This window comes from Harpia harpyja, chromosome 15 (assembly GCF_026419915.1).
Source record: "Harpia harpyja isolate bHarHar1 chromosome 15, bHarHar1 primary haplotype, whole genome shotgun sequence".
Taxonomy (NCBI): Eukaryota; Metazoa; Chordata; class Aves; order Accipitriformes; family Accipitridae; genus Harpia; species Harpia harpyja.
The window spans coordinates 16,590,847-16,611,625 of record NC_068954.1 but is presented as its reverse complement, the minus strand read 5'-3'; the positions used below and the strand labels follow the sequence as shown (position 1 = coordinate 16,611,625).

The 20,779-nt window shown below is 45.9% G+C and overlaps 1 protein-coding gene across 2 annotated transcripts in view; it reads left to right on the top strand.

The window, feature by feature from the left end:
* Nucleotides 1-20,309, top strand: part of HPCAL1 (hippocalcin like 1) — a 66,685-nt gene extending 46,376 nt beyond the window's left edge. For both annotated transcript variants that reach the window (XM_052809572.1, XM_052809573.1), the window contains exons 3-5: nt 14,429-14,878; nt 16,049-16,154; nt 19,122-20,309. In XM_052809572.1, coding sequence (XP_052665532.1) covers nt 14,501-14,878; nt 16,049-16,154; nt 19,122-19,219 — 582 coding nt within the window. In that variant the 5' untranslated portion in view covers nt 14,429-14,500 and the 3' untranslated portion in view covers nt 19,220-20,309. The remainder of the gene's footprint in view (nt 1-14,428; nt 14,879-16,048; nt 16,155-19,121) is intronic.
* Nucleotides 20,310-20,779: the final 470 nt, after the last annotated feature.

The window sequence follows — 20,779 nt, the reverse complement described above, 5'->3', positions numbered from 1 at the left end:
CTCCAGTGCAAGCGCTGCTTGGAACTAGGGGAGGAGCAGTGCCAGCTCACTGTGGTCCCACCCATGGGGTAAAACCACAAAGGGCACACTTCTCTTGATGTAAAAAAAAAAAAAGGGGGGGGGGGGCGCTTTTCTCAGTGGCAAATCTCTCAGTGACTACAAGTGCCACGTATCTGTAAGCGTGCATGAACACATGTTTGCTGAACTGCTTCTCCTGCCCCTACGGCTGATCCTGAGGCCCCTCACATTCCAAGGCGGCTGCAACCTGCTCATAGCATTCAGGGATATTTTCAGTCACCTTTTTCACTGCTCTAGTAAAGGGGGATTTTAAAATTTTATTTTCAGAGCAAATTACCTAGTGGCCTTTCTGTTTGTTATAGCTGTTTCTCTGACAGGCCAGATCTGAATCTCCGCCTTTAGGAGGAAAAAACCCTTTATTTTGGATAAAATACAAACATATGTGTGTGAGAAGCTGCACTTGCTGAAAATGTTTTCTAGTACCCAGATCCTATTGAATAGCAAATAGAGAGTGATTGTGGTCTCCCCTAGTTAAGGCTGTGTTTAGATTTGGTTGGTTGGTTGGTTTTGTACAAGCCTGCTGTTTTGTTTATGAAACAAATATGCCATTATTCCCTGTTCTCACACTGGATGAGTGATAGAAGTGGTCTTCCTCGGTCGCCCGACACTTACAGCTGGAGAAGAAACTGGAAAAGTCTTGTGTGATTTGCACCACTAGGTTTTACACGTGGAGACGTTCCAGAAATTTGTTGGATCACTTATTTCTTGACATTGTGTTTTTCCACTGAGCTTCACATCTCTTCCATTAGACCTCCTCAGGGGATGGGTTTTGAAGCTCCACATTTGGGAGTGCAGAGACCAGATATCTGATGCCACGATGCTGCCATTTGTCATTAATGTGAAAGAAGATCAGGATGTGGTTCTGAGCGAGCTGGGTAGCCCTGGGGATGGCAGTCACAGAAAAGGCATGAAACGTAGGGGGAATCTGTCTCTGAGCGGAGGAGAAGCTGCTCATCTGGTAGCACTGAGAGGAGCCCGGGCAGAGCTGAACACAGATTGACCCAAGGCACTAAGGTGAGAAGACAAATCCCCTTCTTGGATGAGTTCCCAGTGCAGATAAGGAAACTCGGTGTCGAGGTGAAACCTCGTCCAAGATGGTGTGTGCGGTCCTGGTGGCCAGGAGTCGTGAGGCTGTCACTGCACTAAGTGCATAGGAGGGTTTCTATGACACGGGGAAAGGAGAAGGTGTCTCTGAGAGGGGGCAAGAAGAGCCTGGTCATTTAAGCCAGGAAAGCCAAGACTGATGTGGGAGTGATGGCTCTCTATCTGTGTGTGTAACAGAGGGGAAGTTCTAGAGAAGACAGTGTTGGAACCAGAGCAAATGTGGTCACCGGCACTGAATACATTCAGGCTGGAAATTAGAAGATGATTTTGAGCTGGTAGAGGAATGAGGCCCGTGACTGTGATAGTGGGAGCAAAGCCTGGCTGGCTTTTGGGATGAAGCTCAGGAAGAAAGTCAATGAGTGATGCCACATCTGCCACATCAGGGCCTGAAAATGGTATTTCCAAGAGGAGCAGCTCATCTTTAGGAATATTGAAAATAATGAGTATTGACTGCATTAAAGTGCAAGTATATTGAGCTACATCCACCCTGGCATAGCTCTGTACGGAAGCCATTAGGACAAAGCTGAGTAACGGAAGCTTATAGGATGTGGAGATGGCTTGGAAGCAACAAGAAAAAGAAATAACCTACAACAGCCAAATTGAATTTGCAGGAATGGTGGCACTCAGCATCTTCGCTTCAGTGCATGCCTGTGGTGAATATGCCACCTCTTCAGAGCTGGCACTCGGGCAGGTCTGTCCCTCTCACCCCTGGCTGTGAATTCAGTGTCACCACAGGCTGTTTCTTACTGCACTTCATCTAATTTCAGCCCAACAAAGCCGCCCTCTCAGCTGAGTGCTCACTGTATTGCCATAATATGAATTAGTAGAGATGACCCAGGAGTTTTATAACACCAGTACGTTTACTGAGCGCATTTTGTTGTCCACTGAACCCAGTACCTGGCAGATAATTGCTATGAGAAATAATTTTGACTCTTTCGCTCCTTTGTAAAACCAGGGAGGAATTGATAACTTTATCTCTCCCCGTTTTGGACCAAGTGCAGTTTCGATGGCTATCTGGGCAGGTCAAAGCCACAGGCGTCTGTTCCAAACCAGTGGGTAATTGCTTTGTGCAAAGCCATTCATGAACTAATTTTTTCCTCCAGGAAGGTGAAGTTTGTTTATTCAATCCCATTTCAAAGCAATGCCATTTCTTACTAGAGACCGTAGCAGAAATGTGTGCACAACTTGGTTCTTTCCGACCTGCCTATATCTTTGTTTTTGTTTTGAGAATATAATTTGGAGTATATTTTTTTCCGCATTGCTGCTTAATCTGTCTCGCCTGATATTTTCCAAACCTGTGGTTTCCTTCCTTCTCTCCCGCATTTTCCATTATTAAATCTTCCAGCCCACTGAAAATATCTGAGATGTAGATTTAAGCAACTTTGGCACAGCACAAGTCGTATTCTGTTGGGTTAATAGGCAATGGGTGCTCCAGCACACGAAGGATGGGTTGAAAAATGACAAACAGGCTTCTTCCCACGGTCTGACACCCAGGGCAGAGAACAGGGCAGGTGAGAGATGTGACAACTGAATATGTACATTAAAATGGACAGATAACTGATGCAGTACTGTACAGAGGAAAGATCTGGGTGGTCTGCAAATATGTGTTACTGTATTTAGGGTCTGATTCTGTTACATCCAAGCAAAGTAAATATTCCATCGGTATTCATTAGGAGTGGGGGTTTTTTTGCTCAGTGCCAGTTATTTGCTTATCAGTACTGTTGCCCAGCCTACAGGTTGTCCTGGCTCCAATGTTCTTGGTCTGCATGTGGGACCGTGCAAGAGGCAGGAGGGAGGCAAGGGGGGGAAGGTCTGGTGTGGCTGCAGAGGTGGGGAGGGAGGGATGAATGGAGCAGGTTGAGTGTCTCTGTCCATCAGCATAAAGGGGCTGCTGCAGTCCTATTAGAAAAGGCTAAAAGGTAAATGGGCCTGAGAAAAAGTGTGATGTCAAGATGGCATTGCAAAGTCTAAATGTAGCTTCTTCATTTTCCTTTTTGAGCAAAGGATGTTCTCAGGGGGCAAATCTGGCTCTGCAGCTTTGGTGGGGGAGCTGAGAGCCCTGTCCCAGGCTTTCCACAGGTTTTTTTATCTGGATGGTGCCAGTCACAGTGGGACTGTGGGCAGCCCAGCCTTCCCCTTCCCACCAACGTGGTGGGAACCGCAGCAGGGCGGCCGCATCCCATGGGAGACCCCCGGCAGCCTTCATCCAGGTCCCAGCCAGATAGGACTTTCTTCCAGCGGCAGGATCTTCCTTTTGGTCTTCAGCAGGGCTCGGGAGGAGGGTTATTTAAAGCCCTCGTCCTTTCTGTGGAGTATAGGAAGTAGGAAGCGCTTCCTCCCCGTAGATCTCTATCCAAAGCTTTTGTCCACTTCCTTACAGTCCCACCCTGCTTGGAGTTGCTCCAAAACCCAGCATGCCAGGGCGATGTGCCGTTGTTCAGCGGGGTCATCCTCAGCCGCGGCTCCTCTCTTTTTCCAAAACAGAAGGTTTTGGCACCAAAATGCCAAAGAGCGCTGTCCTGGGTTGGGCTATGGGAGATACAAATGCCTGTCTGTCCACCCTGCCCCACCACCCTTCCAGCAGTTGGAAATGTTGGTGTTGCAGAGAGGAAATATGGAGGTCGAGCTTCCTTTGGGAGCCTGATTGATGCTTGCTGCTGCGTTCTACTTCTGAAATGTAAGGTAGATCTCAAAATAAGTCTCACAAGTCAGGATCTCTGCGATAGAGGGTCAAGGAGCTAAAAAAATATATTGTTGACCACAAGAATGTGAGGGCCTGAAATGCTTTTAAGGTACTGTGTACTCTGTTCAGAGCATGGGGGGAAATATGGGGCTATTTCTGTTGTGCTGGGTATATCTCAGGAAAGTCCAGCAGCAGAATTGTGCCTGTGTTTGCAGAGGGGAGAGAGAAGAGACTGAACAGGAGGCTCAGCCAGGGCAGAGCATCAGCTGGAGGATCTACCTGGTGCCTCCATGGTCCAGACTGCCTTCAGCTGAGCAGATAAAGCTTCACCTTCCTCTGGCAGGAACCTCTTCCCTGATGCCAGTGTGACTCCAAATATCTACATCAGTTTTGGAGCTGACTCTGCTGACCCTGAAGGTAGTGCGTTCACTGGCCTTCCCTTTTCAACATACTGCTGACAAGAAGCTGTTGGCAGGCTTCAAGGCGAAGGGAAGCGGCCTCACTGTTCTGTGCTGAAAGATGATGTCTGCACACCCCAGGAGAAGGCATCACTTCAGAAACTTTCGATTAGTGCACCATCCTCCACCAGCGTAGCCCTCCTTTTAACCCCTGCCATGTCCTTTAAACACTTTTTTCCTGTTTCTCTCAAGAGGAAAAAATAAATGATAAATTATTGTATTGACGTTACGCAAATGTTGCACTTACGGAAAGGTCTTGTTGACGTGGTTTCTCACACAGGATACCTTCTCATGCAGAAAAGTTGCTGAAAATTTCTAGGAAAATAGGTATGTCATCCTTGGGGAAGGGAGGTTAAAAAAAAAAAAAATTACAGCCTGGTGGCTAGCATGGATCTTGGTTTGTGAAAGATGCAGAGATTGGTGAAAGTGTTGGGTTTAGTAGGATTTTCTGTAGCCCTGTTAGAAGTGGAGCTGACTAGTAGTTGATATCAGGTATAGCTTAGGGTCTCTTCAGAGACCAGAGTAATAAATGAAAAGATCAAAAAGTGGCTGAGGTCAGTATCATGGCGTGGCCAGACCCGAAGAGCTTATCTGTCCATGGCCTGGTATGTTAAAACCTTACTGATTAAATGCCTTTTTTTTTTTTTTTTTTTTTTTTTTTTGCCTTTGATAAAACAAAGTTCACAAAGATAGTGCCATCTGAAGGAGACACCTTAAGGTGGTATCAGGAGTAGTATTTCTCCCTCGTCCCCTTCTCCCCCCATGAATGTCCACCTTCGACGTTGCTGTTGAGAGAAGACACTCGTTTCCTGTTTTTGCAGCCGAGACCTTCGCCGACGCGGCACCGAGGCGGTGGGACAGGATGTGCCCCATGTGTGGTCTCAGGTGGAGGTCAGCTCTTCTCATCCCACGCCTGTTGGGGTGCTTCCTGCTTCAAAGCCATCACATCTCCTTCCTGTTACCGTACCCAGTTAGGGAGGAAAATACACCCAGTTGGCCACTACTGGCATCGCTTAGATATAAGTATAAAATTAAGCATGATTTGATTTTCCATTTGCTCTCTTACCCAGCCTGTGGACAGAGACTCAGCTCCAGGCAGCCCTCACCCACAGCGCTCAGAAAAGCACATTTGGTGTGGATATTGCTGGGGATGGAGCCCTGTGGTGGAGGTTAATGAAAAAAGTGATGTCTTGAGTGTGGATTGCATGGTTTGCTTCCGAGATGATTTGCATTCGAGTGTTGAATGCCGCGCAGAAATGTCGGAGGAGAGAAAGGATTTTCAGAGGGCTTTTCTTGGTGCCCTTAAAAATGTCAACGTGTGTCTTGAGTCAGGGGGGTCTTCCACTGTCTCCTCTGATATGGACCACTCACTTTCTCTGAGACAGGCAGTCATATTGCTCTTCTGCATAATTTATAGTGAATGCTCTTAAAAGCGAATCATACTGTTGACTGTTCAGGATTAATGAAAGTTGCACCTACTTAGTGCATGGGCTGGTACTGGAGGTGTCCATGCTGCTGCATCAGCCTCTGCTTGCCTTTGACCCAGCTGCTGGGAGAGCTCAGCAAGCACAGTCCCAGGCAGCTCAGTGAAGGGGTGTTGCCCATTTTTGTACTGATTTTGTAGGAACTAGTGACAAAATAATAGGATGTCTCCTGTTGTCTGGAGATCTTCTCCCATTTTTAATGACGGGGACTGAAGTAAGAGGTGAGAGGGGGTATTACTTGTATCGCTGAGCATCATGCATGGCCAGAGAGATGGTCTGTCATACCACCGCTGATCAAGCAAGGATGTCCTTTTTGTCTCTGCAATGGGTATAGGAATTAGCACTTTGTGTTCAAGATCCACCCAACAGGAACGCCAGCGCCCCGCCTATCCCTGCCACCATCAGCCCTGGAGTTCACACCGCCGAGGCACTGCCTTGGGCAAACACCCGCGTGTGCCCTCGCACACGTTGCCCGTGGGGAGCCACCAGCCCAGGCATGCCTTGGCGTGGCCATCCCGGGAGGACATCAGGACGTTGCCCCAGATGGGTGTCTGCATCCCAGCATAGATTTCGCTATAATTCAATACAAGGTGTTTGGCGTTGCATTCTCGAGGCACGAAGGCTTGTGCTTGCCCTGATACTAACCCGAGCACGAACCTTGCATCACGTTCCTCTGTGATGCTCTTGTCCAAGATGTGTGCTGGGGATGTGGCTTTCCTGCACATGATAGTAGTCTCTGCACTTTTGGCTCCTTGATTTTAAAAATAAATTTTAAAAAATCCCTGAGGCTGGTACAGTCACCTGCAGCAAGACTTGAGTAATATCCTCAGCTAGTGTAGAGCTTGGGCTGATTCCTACCAACAGAAGACTTGGTCTTCTGCTGCCTGAATTGCTGCATCCAGCAGAACCATGTTCCTTCCTTACGGGTGGGATGCTGTTCTCGTGTAGTTATTCTACAGATTTTATTTCACAGGGTTTTTACACCTCTGCAAGAAAAAAAAAAGTTAAACTCTAGGTTTGCTTTTAGATTTTTACCTATAGCATTTTTTTCATTCAACAAACAGGAAAACAAAGGTGTGAAATAATTAGATTATTATCATTAGTGGTTGCCACTGAAGGGGAAAGAGAACAGTGTTTTGAGAAGAATTTTGGTTTAGTAGAGTGCATTTTTACAAGGAAGTTAACCAGTGGCTTTTGTGCTATTTTAAAGTGATGATCTATGTAAAAAAAAAAAAAAAAGCTCATTTAGAAAGCTGGATTAATAAAATAAATGGATGCATTATATTAGATTTGAGATTTTTGGAACAAAAAATTGGGTAGCAGTAGAAACACAGTGTTTCAGTATTTTTAATTAAGCATCTAAATAAACGTTGGTTGAATTTTTGTTAAAGGTAGCTAGTTGCCTTATCTCCAAAACCAAATTTCTGAGCATCTTTTTACTAAGCATACCTCTGCTAAATATTGAAAACAAACCTAACTCTCTTCTCTTCCCTGTTTCAGATTAGCTACCCTGAAATCCCTTTGATTCCTCCCAACTCCTGTATCTCAGCACAGTACCTGCAGCTCGGGAAGGGAAGCATCTCTCTCTCTCTCCCTCTCCCCACCCCCCCCCTCCCCACCCCCCATTTAGGCATAATTAGCACTGAGGACAGTCTTGCAGACCAGCCTCATGAATGGTTCTGATGCTATGAGGTTTGCTCAGGTGCCATTGCCTGGCTCTTGATACTGCCATATTTTGTCTAATTCTTCTAAAATTTAATCCAGTTTCCTTTCTCCCAGGGCTGTGATTATTCTGTAGAGAATTATTCTGTGATTTACTTTCATCAATTAAATAAATGCGTTGTATGAAACTTTTAAAATCCAATGACAAAACAGCACAACTGTGCTAATTCTGTGGTTTTAATTATATTAAAAATATAGTGCCCTCTGCTGATTTCTGTCACTTCCCTTTTTCTAAAAGGTTGCAGTCTTCTCTCTGATTTTGCAGTTCACATCAGGCACCTTCCCCTGTCCTGCAGGCCCACACTCACAGAGCTTTATTTAAAATTATATATCACCATAGTATATTCAGTGAACATGACATGGGTTTTTCCTCATGCAATCCAGCCTTCTCAGAAAAAGACCTCGTGGGCTAAGATATTGTGCTGACATGTTTTCCTTGCTCTGTAATATTGTGTAAACAAACTGTAATTTTTTTTTTTTAAGCCTTGCCAACTTTGCACAGCATCTGCAGACAAAATAGGGTTGGCTGCTTCTCCTTTGGTTTCATTAAAAAAAAAAAAAAAAGGAAAGGGCAAAGGGAGGAGACGAGGAAAATCCACTCATGATTTTCTTTTCCCGTCTGTAATCACAAGCTGTATTGCTGCCCAATCTGCTCCCACCCAAATTAACCCAATTTCCTAATTTCCTAAAAATATTTCTGTGCTTTTCTTACTGCATTGGGAATATTTGCCCTTTACAGTAATAAGCTCTCCTCCCTGAGCTGGAGAATGTTATGGAGAGCTCCCCAAGGAACTGCCAATTTTCTGGTCCAAACACAGGTCTCATTTTTTTCCTCATTAGCAGCAATTCATGAATGTTTGGGGGTGTTTTGTGGTTCTTTTGTTTCTTTGCAGTGAATTTGTAAAATGTAGAATGGTTCTTGGGTTAATGCATTGATGCTTGATGTCAGAGACTAATTGATTTTTCCCTGTAAATCGGGAATATAATCCCGAGTAAAGTGACTTCAATAGACAGGAGCAATCCAGAGTCCCGTAAGTGAATTTCTTAGGTTTCAGCCCTTGCAGCTGACTCCATGAAATTAATGTGCCAGCCTGGAAATACTCCTCTCACATACCTATTTGCAGGATTGAAGCCTTTGTAATTATATCTTTTTTTGGTGATCTTGGGGGTAGGTGGTTATCTATGATGGATTTTCATCCCAGACGTGGAATCGGGTTTTCAAGACCACACAGTCCCTGGGTACGCGTTTATGGATGAACTTACAAAGTAAGGTGGCTCAAGGTCTGTTACCAATTCGCTCTGCCTCTCAGAAGGACGTTCAACATACATACCTGAATTGTTACTGGGTTCTCTGGAACTGAAAATGTGGGTGATACAGGGCGTAGTCCTTCCCCTTCACCCACTTTTTTTAATAGGCTTCTGAAAAGGATTTAACTTGAAAATAAGTTGCAAGTAAGCAATGTTACTTATTTAAATAAAAGCATGATTAGTCACTGAAAGTGAAAAATTTAAGAAGCCCATTTATTTATTTATTTAGTGTGGTCTGTTCTTCGCTTGTCAGGTTTCATTTCTCTGTTTCCCCGAAGGCAGCAGAGGAAGGAGCTTCAGCTCCTCTTGACGCCAGCCTTTTCCTCTCAAACCCTGCAGCGTTTCTGCAGGGCTTGAATTTTTCGCGGCATTATTGATCGAGGTTTCTCTTTTGTCTCGCTGCTTCTAACATTAACTTTTCAAGAGGTGAAGGTATTCCTTGTTGCACTTCAAACTTCATCAAAAGGTGTTACTTTTGGCCCTGAGTCTACAGCTTGGGAAGACGAAGCGGGTGCTGCAGTAGCTGGTACGTCAGCATCGGTGCTGCTTTTGCTGCAGGACAGGAAAGAAGTTCACATGGGTTTACTAGGCAGGACCAGATATCTATAGCAACATATTTGTATATCCTGTGCCTTCTCTATTTCAGCGCTCGTTGCTTAGGATACTAGCATTAAAACACATAACAAAATCTGCTCTTTACTCCAGAGTTCATTATCCGTCCCAGGCCCATGTAATTGCACGTTTCCCCTCCCAATTCAGATCAGACCCATTGACTGGCCCTGGGCAAAACATGGTCCAGAGGATGTCGTTATAATCCCGTTTTGCAGCCTATTTGCTATATGATCTTTTCTTACCACTAGGCATTTGTTGCTAGCTGGGGTGCCCGAGAACCCATCTCCCTCTTGCAGCTTGGCCCACAGGAGCTGGAGTCTTCTTAAATACATCTGTGTGTTGACTGTGTTGGTGAACACTGGTGCTACCACAGCCCAAAACATTTTTCCTCGAGGGTGTCTTCCTGAAGTGTGGCAGCACACGTCTTTAGTGACTGAGGCTTTTGTTTCGACTACCTGTGGGTTTTTTGTGGGTGTTTTAGTTTTTTGTTTGTTTGTTTCTTAATACAAGGATCAAACTTTAAAAAATACAGCTGCAGAACAAGTCACCATGGTTGCTGAATTACCCCGGGGGAGCAGGACCTCCTCCTGGCTCTCATCTTCACCTAGCCATAGGAAAAAGGATATTGAGGCTATTCCACAGAATGGTGAAATTTTCTCTGGGCAACCTATGCCAGTGTTTGACCACCATCACTGTAAAACAGTGTTTCCACGCAAAGCCTTTCTTAACATGATGCTCACAAGGTCAGTGTGGGCTAAAGCCTTTTGTCTCTTCTTCGGCACCCCAAGGCGGAAGGCATCAATGATGGATCTAACGCTTTAGGTGTTTTAATAAAAAAAAAATCTTCCACCCCTGTGGGAATGGTTCTTGCATTTCAGACCAACTAAGAGCAGTATTTGCTGCCTGGCTTATGCTGTTTGTTTGCTTTGGGCTCCTGCAGTCCCAGAGGCACTGTGCTACAGCTTCAGGACCATAACAGATCTCAGACATGCTTGTTCTGTTTTATAAGTGAACACTGCAAGAGAAATGGTGCTAGATTTCCCCCTGCAAAGCAGATAGCTCAGATAATATAAAGAGTATTTACTCTATTTCTCTGTGAACTGTCTTTCTCTGCTGGAGAGCACCTCTGTCTGACAGATGGGCATTTCATCAGTTTTCGTCTTTTTATTAACACTGAATCAGTATCCAAGGGGGTTTGCACAAGGAATTGCATCTCCAAGGAGTCATCCCTCCTTTTGCAGCCGTAACTGATGCACTAAAAGGATCCCATCAGGAGTTCAGTTCAAGGGATTTTTGCCTTCAGAAGGTTTGCATTGAAAAAGCCAAGTTGGTCTCCGGCTTTCTGGGTTACATATTTGGAGAACGCTTCTACCCGCAGTAACTGGTGGTTGATGGAGAGTTAATGCAAAAGCAGGGTGCACCGAGCTTTGTTAAAAGTATTTCAAATACTTCAGTGCATGGATGCTGACAATCAGTCCATCTATTGGCAAAAACACAGAATTGCTGCTTTAGCTGTTTCAGAGTTAGCTACAGTTACTCACCGTACTGCTGCATAACTGGTGTGTGTCTTGGCCTCAGTAAATGACCTTTTTTTCATTGCTAGGCTTTTGCTATGAGATTATTGCTTATTTTTGGTGAGCCTAGAAGGACAGAGGACATATTCAGGTAGCAGTTCTCTGGTATCTCAGTTTCTAGCCTGGCTGGACATAGCTTATTGCAGGCAGGTAGCAGCACCGCATAATTTTAACAAAAATTTTGGTGTGAAACCGGAACAAAAATGCATCTGCTTTTCCCCCTGTCTGAGCCTTACATGACTGAGCATCACTTTCATGAGCAATCATATACTTGTGAAGTCTACTGGTCTGCAATTATACTTCCAAGCTTTTCCTTGTCTGATCACCTCAAGGGCATTCCTGCGATTATTTTTGTTACTGCCATGATAGTGCCAGGTGACCTGAGGGCTCATCAAGCTAAGCAGAGACGGACCTCACCACAATGTAGGTGGCATCGCTTCCCTGGATTTCACCCTGGCGTGATGGGAAATGAGGGACGGGCAGGCAGTGTTGGAGTTAGGTCTCCGCTGACTGCTCGGGGCAATGTTGGGTGCAAGGATGTGTCTCCACCCTTGCCTTCTACACGCGCTGCAGCGAGTGATTTGACTGGTACAGGCTCGTTAAAAAAACGCCCCACAGCCCTAATCACAAGACCGACCTGAGCATCCCAGACCCACTCCTGTGATTCCCATTAACAACCATCCTCCGAGTGGTCTTGTGGCTAAATCAGCCACTGAGCCTCTAGAAAGTGATTTGATGAAAGCATTTTATAGCAATCGAATGAAATGTCAGTTGGCTGCCAGCAGCAGGGGTTGCTGTCGTGATTAATGAGATATTTAGGCATTTCATTTTGGAGGAGCTACCTGCAACACAATTCACATCGAAGCTGATTTTTTTTAGATTGGCTTTAATAAATTAATGTTAATGTTGGTTATTTAATTATTCACAACAAATTGGTTACAACAACTGCAGGGTTATGTTTGGGTTGAACACATTATGAAGCCTTTCACAAAGCTCATATGCAAAAAAGGGTTGTGTTCAGAGCACTGCACATTACTTTTCTGATATAAAACGATGTAAAAGAGGAAGAAGGGTTGAAATAACCTGTAATTTGTTGAATGCAAAGACTACTTGAATATAAAGCTTTTGAAGCCGATATTAAATGAGCATCCGTCCAAATAACAGGATATATCTTATCACTAGTAGTAGTGAAAGCTAGTAAATGAAATTATCATCTTGTCTAAGGGCCTCTATTTTTAAGGGAACAGGGATAATAAAGGTATTACAGGAACAGGGAGAAATGGCAAACCTTTGCAAACCTCTTTTAACTACCAGTTGGAAGTTTTACAGTCCCTTAACCATGTGCATGATTAAAGCTGAGGTTATTTCTGCTTAAAGTCCAGCTCCTGCATTAAGCGGGCTCTGATGCTTCTGTCCCTCTCCCAGGGAAGTCCGAGACAGCGGCTGGCAGGCAGGGACTGCTCTTGGGCCGGGACAGTAGCTCTTACAAAGCACCCGGGCATCATGAAGTGAAGGGGTTCATTGAAGGATGGAACCTGAAGGTATCTCCTCGCCCAAGGACAGAAACATAGTGTTACAATTTCTGCTCTTAAAAAAAGGACCACAGTCAATCTGTTATTTGCTCCAAACCAGTGTTTTCTGCAAATTGACTGCAGCAGAGTAGAATATTGTGTTTTCTGCCCTTGGCACTGCAAGGATGAATATCTGGAGCCAGGGAGATTCAAAGATGGAAAGGCAGCGGGAGCAGCTGGGAGTTAGTGGTTTAACTGGAGGGCAGCCCAGTACTCTCCTAGGGATGATGCTGGCAGGGACTGGGAGCTGTAGCATCCCTGCATATTGGGAGCAAGCAGAGGTATGTCAGGGGCCCAGAGAAAACTCTGCAGTATAATGGACAAAAATACAGCTTTGGAGCTGAAATATTGACAGCTTTTCTAGAAAACAGACGTGCTAATGATAACACAGTTTTCCGTTAAGCCCAATGCATTGAACTAATGAGCAGCTGGCTGGTTTTTGTCTCTGAGCATTAAGCCACAGAGCAGGATGTGGATTTTTTACATTGCTGAGGCGACACAGAGACTAAGTGGAATACAAATCAAATGAGCTTAAATTCAGCTGTTGAAAATCTGTCTGCTGTAGAGCAACTTATTTTTTGCTGACCTTTACCGTTTTGGTTTTTTTTTTAGGTTCTTACGCATGCCTGGGATTTTTACTCTCTGGGAAGTGCTTAGCCCCCGTTATATTTTTTCCTGGTCTCTGTGCGCTTTGTTGCTCAGCTCTTGCAGTTTCCATGTAGCCACGCAGTGTTACTGTGGCCAGTTACTAACCCGCCTTCTGCACCAGCTGTGAGCACGCCTAACAGGGGCATAACAGGCTGTGCAGAGAAATGTCATTTATGCTGGACCAGTCATAGGGGTTTGGATGTGACTTTGTGCAAAGCTTCTGAATAAACGCCTGTCAGTCTGGGGGAGGAGATGCAGCTCAACCTCTTGCTTGGCAACTCGGTTTGGTATTGCTGGGAAACCATGAAAGGCTGAAAGGGGTAAAAGCCGAAAATACATTATGGTATCTTTTTTTTCCTGTTGTTTCCTAAGTGCAGATTGACCATCTTTCATTTTGTTGAAGGAGCTTTCCTGTTGCCGGGCAGTCACCTGCGCATCACAGGCACTGTCAAAGGAGGGGACAAACCCTCCTGAAATCCTGATAAAATCCTGAGGCTGAAATGCCCTTTTGCCCACATTGGGGAATGTTGAACTTGCTGAATAAGCTTAGAAAAATATAAACCCCACTAAACCTGGCAGGAGTTGCTTTGCCAAACATTTTGCTTTAAAAAGCCCTTTTCTCTGCTTGCCCAGGGAGGCAGAGGGTCGCGATCTGCTGCAAAGGATGAATTCCCTTATGCCGGTGCTGCTGTCACAGGAGGAGGGAGAAGATGCTCCATAAGCCAAGGGGTTTCAAAGAGCATCTGGATGATGCAAACGTGGCTGGCACGGAGCCACCCGCCCTTCCTGCCCCTGGCTTCATCCCGGCTTACTTTCACTTTTGAATAGATGGATTTTACTTTCCATCGCCGCTGCTGTCCCTTCCCGCTCGGTCACCACAGCAGATCAGCCTGTTGGGGTGGGTCAAGAGCTGGGATCCAGACCTGGGCATCGCAAGCCATATGATGCAGGAGTGGGATTGTAGCAGAGAAATAAAATAATGAGGATTATTATTTCCCAAATAATAAGCATTAATAATAAGGGTTAATAATTCCCAAATAGTCCCTCCCAAACTGCCTTCCCTTGTCCTTTCGCAGCACACTAGTAACTGAGAGAGCCTAGAGGGGACGAAAAGAGGCCAGATGAAATGAGATGTTTTCCTAGTGATTTACAGCATCCTTTTTCTCCTCTTTCCCCCTTGCCCCAGGCAGGGTCTGCGTTTCCTGCAGGGCTCTGCCTGCCCCCGGCCCCTCTCCACTGAACCCAGATCCAGAAGAGGATGGGAAAGCAGAACAGCAAGCTGCGCCCCGAGGTGCTCCAGGACCTGCGTGAGAACACCGAGTTCACAGACCATGAGCTGCAGGAATGGTACAAGGGCTTCCTAAAAGATTGCCCAACGGGCCATTTGACTGTGGAAGAGTTCAAAAAAATATACGCGAATTTTTTCCCCTATGGTGACGCATCGAAGTTTGCGGAGCACGTCTTCCGCACCTTTGACACCAACGGTGACGGGACGATTGACTTTAGGGAATTCATCATCGCCCTGAGTGTCACCTCTCGGGGCAAGCTGGAACAGAAGCTGAAGTGGGCGTTTAGTATGTACGACCTGGATGGCAACGGGTACATCAGCCGTGGTGAAATGCTAGAAATAGTGCAGGTGAGGTGTTGTCTCTTGTATTCATGTTGCTGTAACCTCTTTGCCCCAGGACATCTGGAGCTGGAGATGAGGGATGTGCCAAACTGGGTCCCTCCTGCCCCAGGGAGGCTCCTGAGCCCATGGTCCCCAAAGGGACACTGGGGGCCATGGTGGGACCTACAAGGTGCAAATAAGGAAAGAGCCTGAGAGACGAACAGGGCGCTGTGCAACTGGCCCACAGCCAAAATCTTGCAGCTCTCCCTGGGGATTTCTTAGTGTGGTGTTGATGGGATCAAAAAACCCTGAATGCAAATTTTACTGACCTGATTAGTCTCAAAATTAATACTTTGAAACTTCAGATGTGAGTCAACATGATCTCCGAATGAAAGGCTGTAGCGTGTCTTCATCTCCAGAAGGTTGGGGACAGATTGCCCACAGGCTGTACCGGGGGGGGGCATGCAGGGCAGACCTCCCTGTGCCCCTGCCCCATGTGCTGGTTGGGGCTTGGTCTCGGGATTGGGCTGCTTGCCATCCGCTCTGCAGCTGAGATGTGTCTCCAGTGCACTGCAAGGGGCACTGGGAAGCACATAATGCATCCAGCCAGTGCCCCAGTGGTGGTCCTCATGGCTGAGCAGGGATAATTTAGGAGGAGGGCTAGGACTGCAGATCTCCTAAAGTGGTCTCATCTTTATTCACATTTTTATAAGTCTGAAAATGTGTTTCCTTACCTATCCACAAATAAAAACAACCCCTATTCCCATATATTCATATTCACCTGTCATCTGTGCAACACCCCACATGCATAAATGTAACTGAGTGTGTGTTGAGAGCCAGCCGAAGAGGCGATGGCTTAGCCCAGTTGCAGAAAAGAGAATTACATACCATTGCCTCCTGTATCTTAGCCCAGTCCTGCTTGTACATTAATCTAGACACTGACTTTCAGTTAAACTGACCCAGCGGTGCAGGAGCTTCTTTTGAAGTGCGAATGAATACAGGAAAGAAAAATAAAAAAAGCTGCAGTCAGAAATTCCTGTTTGTTTTGTTTATAAAGTCCCGCAGCTGCCTGCCAGGGTCAGCTGCCTTTTTTTATTGCTACACGATTAAATTCTTTTTCTCGGTCCTGATGCTTTATTCTTTGGGTTGTGTTTTTCCTATATCTTTTTTTCTTTTTTTCTTTTTTTTAATACTCAGGCAATCTACAAAATGGTTTCATCAGTAATGAAAATGCCGGAAGATGAATCCACTCCTGAGAAGCGAACAGACAAGATCTTCAGACAGATGGACACAAACAACGATGGTAGGATCTTCACTGGCACCCCTTCATAGGCTCTAGAAGCACAGGTTTTCTAGCCCAGCGTTGGTTGAAGCAGATGATGGTATTTGGGGGGGGTGGGAGGTAGAAGGCAGGGATGTCCCCACTGGTACCTCTGGTGTCTGCCTGACCTCAGTGAGCATTGCCAGTCCATAACAAGTAGGGTGAATAAGTGGGCAGCAGGTGAGAGACTTTTCCTGCTGAGGGGACAAAGGGAGGGGAGGGGAGCAGTCCTACCCTGACATTTTGCAGGTAAATCCCCTACTGTAAAGGCTCCTCTGAAACTTCCCTGAGTCCAATGACTTCGGGTTATTTTCTCTGGGCATAGCACGAACCAGGCACAAGGTTTTGCTCCTGTTGCCCTTGATAGGGTTGCAGTCCTGGGCTTGTCATCAGTAATGTGGGTTGGGGATGCAGTTGGGTACCTGAAAGCAAAAATTCCCCTGGGTCCATAACACTTATTCTCTGTGCATTTTTATGGCGTGTGTGCATATGCAGATGGCCACACACAGTCCTGTGTTTATTCTGTTGCAGCATGCATGTCAGGGGGATGCTAACAGCTCCCAAGGCAATTATGGAGCCACTTGATAAATTATCTGACAGAGTACCTGCCACGACCCCTCCACCTGAGCTAGCTCATTTCCTTAAGCTCGAAAAACACAGGCAAAATTGAACAATTTCCTCTGCCCATCAGCCTGCCGACATGTTTCCTCTCATCCCAGTCGAGGTGGAGTTTTCTCTGGGAGTTACCCCAGCAGTGAAATCAGGAGCTGTATCCTACTGATGTGCTCAGTGGGAGCAAAGATTTGGTTCTAGTGCTGAGATACAGAGACCTGGAAAAATATGATCTTATGTGTAGAAAGGTTTTTATTTAAGAGAATTTTATGGCTGCGTTTTGGCATCTGCTGCTGCAGCCCTCGGCAAATTCCTGCCCTTGCTGAAGCCCTCAAGTATTTTACCTCTGACTTCATCAAAACTAGCACTTCATCCCCTGACTTCACATGTGGAGGCTCCTAAAATAACATGATTAAAGTATTTTTATTCTGCGGAAAGTAGCTGTGCGTGCAGATGTGCGACAGAGTAGTGCTCAGAAAACCTGCTATATACATCCTCCATCTGTTGCTGAAATAAAGTCATCCTATTCCCAGTAAAATACCAGCCCTGCAAGCCACGCAGTGCCAAGCAATAAAGTCTGCGCACGGGGAAGCGCGTGTGCTCTTGGTGGCTGGAAATGTTTCTTCTTCCCCGTCTGACTGTTGGACATGGCAAATAGATTTTGATTTGTGCTTTGCTTTTAAGTAATGCAAGGAGAAGGGAATACTAATAAATGTCCTGATAGTTATGAGTACTCTTTTTCAGGCTTAAGAAAACCCTTAGTGTGGGAACATTAGCTTAAAAGCCAGAAATTTGTACAGAAGTGTGCTACGGGTTTTTGAGCTTCTGTAATTTCTGCAAGAGGAAGGTTTGCTCATTCCTCCCTGTTCGACCTGACTCAGGTGCTGGCCACTGAGCTCAGTCCTCTCCCCGTCCCCGTGGCAGGCTGGGAGCATCCTGGGGCTGGTGAAACCGGCACGATGAGCTTGTGCCTCCCCCCTTTTGGGGGCACGTGGCCAAAAGTGGCAGCAGGCAGCTGCCACGTGCAAGATGTTCATGTGTGGGTCCTGCCTGTCTTGAGCGGAGCAGTTTGGGTTGCGTAAGGATGGCCCTGGGGTGTTGTGTGAGGGTCGGGGTAGGTCGTGCTGGGAGCACGAGGTAGATGGGACATCACTGGACATGGTGTCAGGGATGCAGCAAATGCTTGTCTCGTCCAGTTTGTAGGGAAACCGTTTCATTTCTCCTTAGTATTGCTACGGCTTATTTCTGCCATGGTTCAGAGTGCTGGAGCAGGAGAGTATTGGTGATAGCAGGCAAGGCAGAGGCTGCTCACGGGCTCCTGATGGCATTTGTGCAGCGGACTGGTCTTGAGCTCGGGAAAAACCTGCCAGGAGGCTGGGTCACCCCAGGATGAGGTCTGGGAGAGCGGATGGGATCTTCCCTCCTTGCTGTGCCACGCTATGCTGTGCCACGCTATGCTGTGCCACGGGACTGTTGGAACCAGGGAACGCCGGGGCGGTTGCTCCTCGTGGTCGCTCCTCCAGAGATGACCTTTTCAGACCCACAGACTGTTACAGGGTCTGTCCCAGTCAGCGCCTCTGGCCTAAACCGACGATGTGTAAACCAGAAACACGCAGGAGCGACACGTGGCAATAAGCGGCTGCCCCAAGGCTGGCTTTTCTTGCTGCCCCAGGAAACCGGTCCTGTTCCTGCACACCCAGCCAGGGCACAGCAAGCAGCTTGTAGAATCATAGAATATTTTGGGTTGGAAGGGACCTTTAATGGTCATCTAGTTCCAAGCCCCCTGCCATGGGCAGGGACACTTTCCACTAGACCAGGCTGCTCAAAGCTTCATCCAGCCTGGCCTCGTAGGTGCAGGAGAAGCCATCACTGCTCAGCCCTACATGTCACAACAAACAAGGGGCCAAAGTGGGGCAATTTGGGATATTTAGGTTTAAAATGTCATAGTAATACAAGCATCATTTTCAAAGCATACATGTATTCAGGTACCATACCTTGTGTTCACGTGTCACGTAATTTGTATAGTCTGGTTCTGGGCAAAAAGCTGCCAAATGATATTGGAACAGTTGTTTTTATATTTGGCACTGTCTTTTTAAATAAAAAAATAACAATTATTATGCTAGATTGTTTTGCAGAAGAAAAATGCATCTGGGCTTAAGGGCTTGAGTAGGATTTGGCTGCTGTGTATTGCACTAAATTCCCCCCAATGCCTTTGCAATAGATTAAATATGCGTATGTTGCTTCAGCAAGGAGGGGGTTTTTTTAAGCTACGGCGATGGTGGTGGCAACAACTGACTTTTTCAAAATTATTTCTATTTTGTGTTTCCTCCCTTTCAGGTAAGCTGTCGCTGGAAGAGTTCATCAAAGGTGCCAAGAGTGATCCCTCCATCGTGCGGTTGTTACAATGCGACCCCAGTAGCGCGAGTCAATTCTGATTAAAGTGGACAGTGTGCACAGAGAATCTTGGCTTGTGTCCTTCAAGCTTTGCTCGCAAACGGATGCCTTCTCAACCGTCCCTCCACACCTTGCAGATAAGATCCCATTGCCAGATTGTGTGTGTGTGTGTGTCCGAGCGAACCAGCCCTCGCTCCCCTCACTAACACCAGTGCAGCTCTCCTTCGGCAGCTCCGTTTCTGCTTCCCCGTAATGTTACAATTCACTCTACACATTTTAAACATTAATTGAAAGGTATGTTTACATGCAGCTACAAAAGAGTTCAAATCGCTGGTGAGATACCACTTCACTTAGTCCGTGAGAAAGGTGATGTTCTAGTAGTTCCCAAGAAGATGCTAGGTAGGACTTTTACCCGACATAGCAGATGGTAGATAATTTATTTTGCTTCAGAAATTACTATGTAAAAAAAAAAAAAGTGGACTGAATGGAGTAGAAAGTTCAAAAAAAAAAAAAGGAAAAAAGAAAAAAAAAAGCGGCTTTCCTGGGCATGGTTCCAATTTTCTTTTTGAGGAAAATTGCTTGCACTTATCTAATGGTCTTTCTTTTAATATATATATAAATTATATATATATGGTGAAGTAAAATTTTAAATATTTAGGTCATCTATTTAAAGCATAAAATAGAATTCAAGCTTTGTTTCTTCTAGTCGTCTGTGATTTATTCAAATCTTGGAGATTGTTTTTTTGTGATATTTATGCATTAGCAAATTGCTGTTCCAAAAGAAATGCATGACTAGCAGTTTGTGGATATTTCACTCTGTTTAATTCCTGAATGCAAGTATTTGTTCATTTTTACTGTCAATTGTTCCAACGTTACTGTATTAACAAAAGACCTGAAAGGAGTTCATCCTCATTTTGTGTTTCTCAGTGGAGTCCTACTTTCTGGTGGTTGCTGCGTTAAATGGCTTTTGAGTGCCCCGAGGTGATGTGACTCGCACTGCTGTTCTCGACTTGGCTACACCTCCTCCCTTTTGCTGTCAATATGTTAATAGTCTTGTGCATTCCAGTGTTATTTAATATCTGCCTAATGCCAAGAAATATTAATTGAAATAAAAGACTACTTTTCTTGTCACTGCCTGTCTTGGTCTAACCCATGCAACAAGTTCCTAACATCACATATTTGGGGGAAGGAGGAGGCTGGCTCCCTGGTCCCAGGCCCCCTGCCTGTCTTGTCCGAGACATGTTGCCTTGTAAGTACGTAGGATTTTTTGGGAGCCTGCTGTTGCGGCTGGGTTAATGCAGCGGTGTTGGTGCCTGTGGGATCCAGCTCCCAGCTGGGTCCTGGGTGACGGCAATTCCTTGGCGAAGACCTCAGGAAGGTGACAGCTCAGTTTCTGCTAGATGCAGAGCAGCTCAAGGCAATGAAGGGAAAGCTGTCTGGGCTGTTGTGACCGTGAATTTACAAAAATAAAAGGTTCTTGGTCTTGTCAGGTACCGAGTATGTGCTGTTGGAATAACGTTTGACATTGGTAGCCTGGGAAGCAGTTTTCCCCATGTTTATCCGGTCTGCAGGTAGCTGCGTAAGCCTGTCCTCTCTGCAAA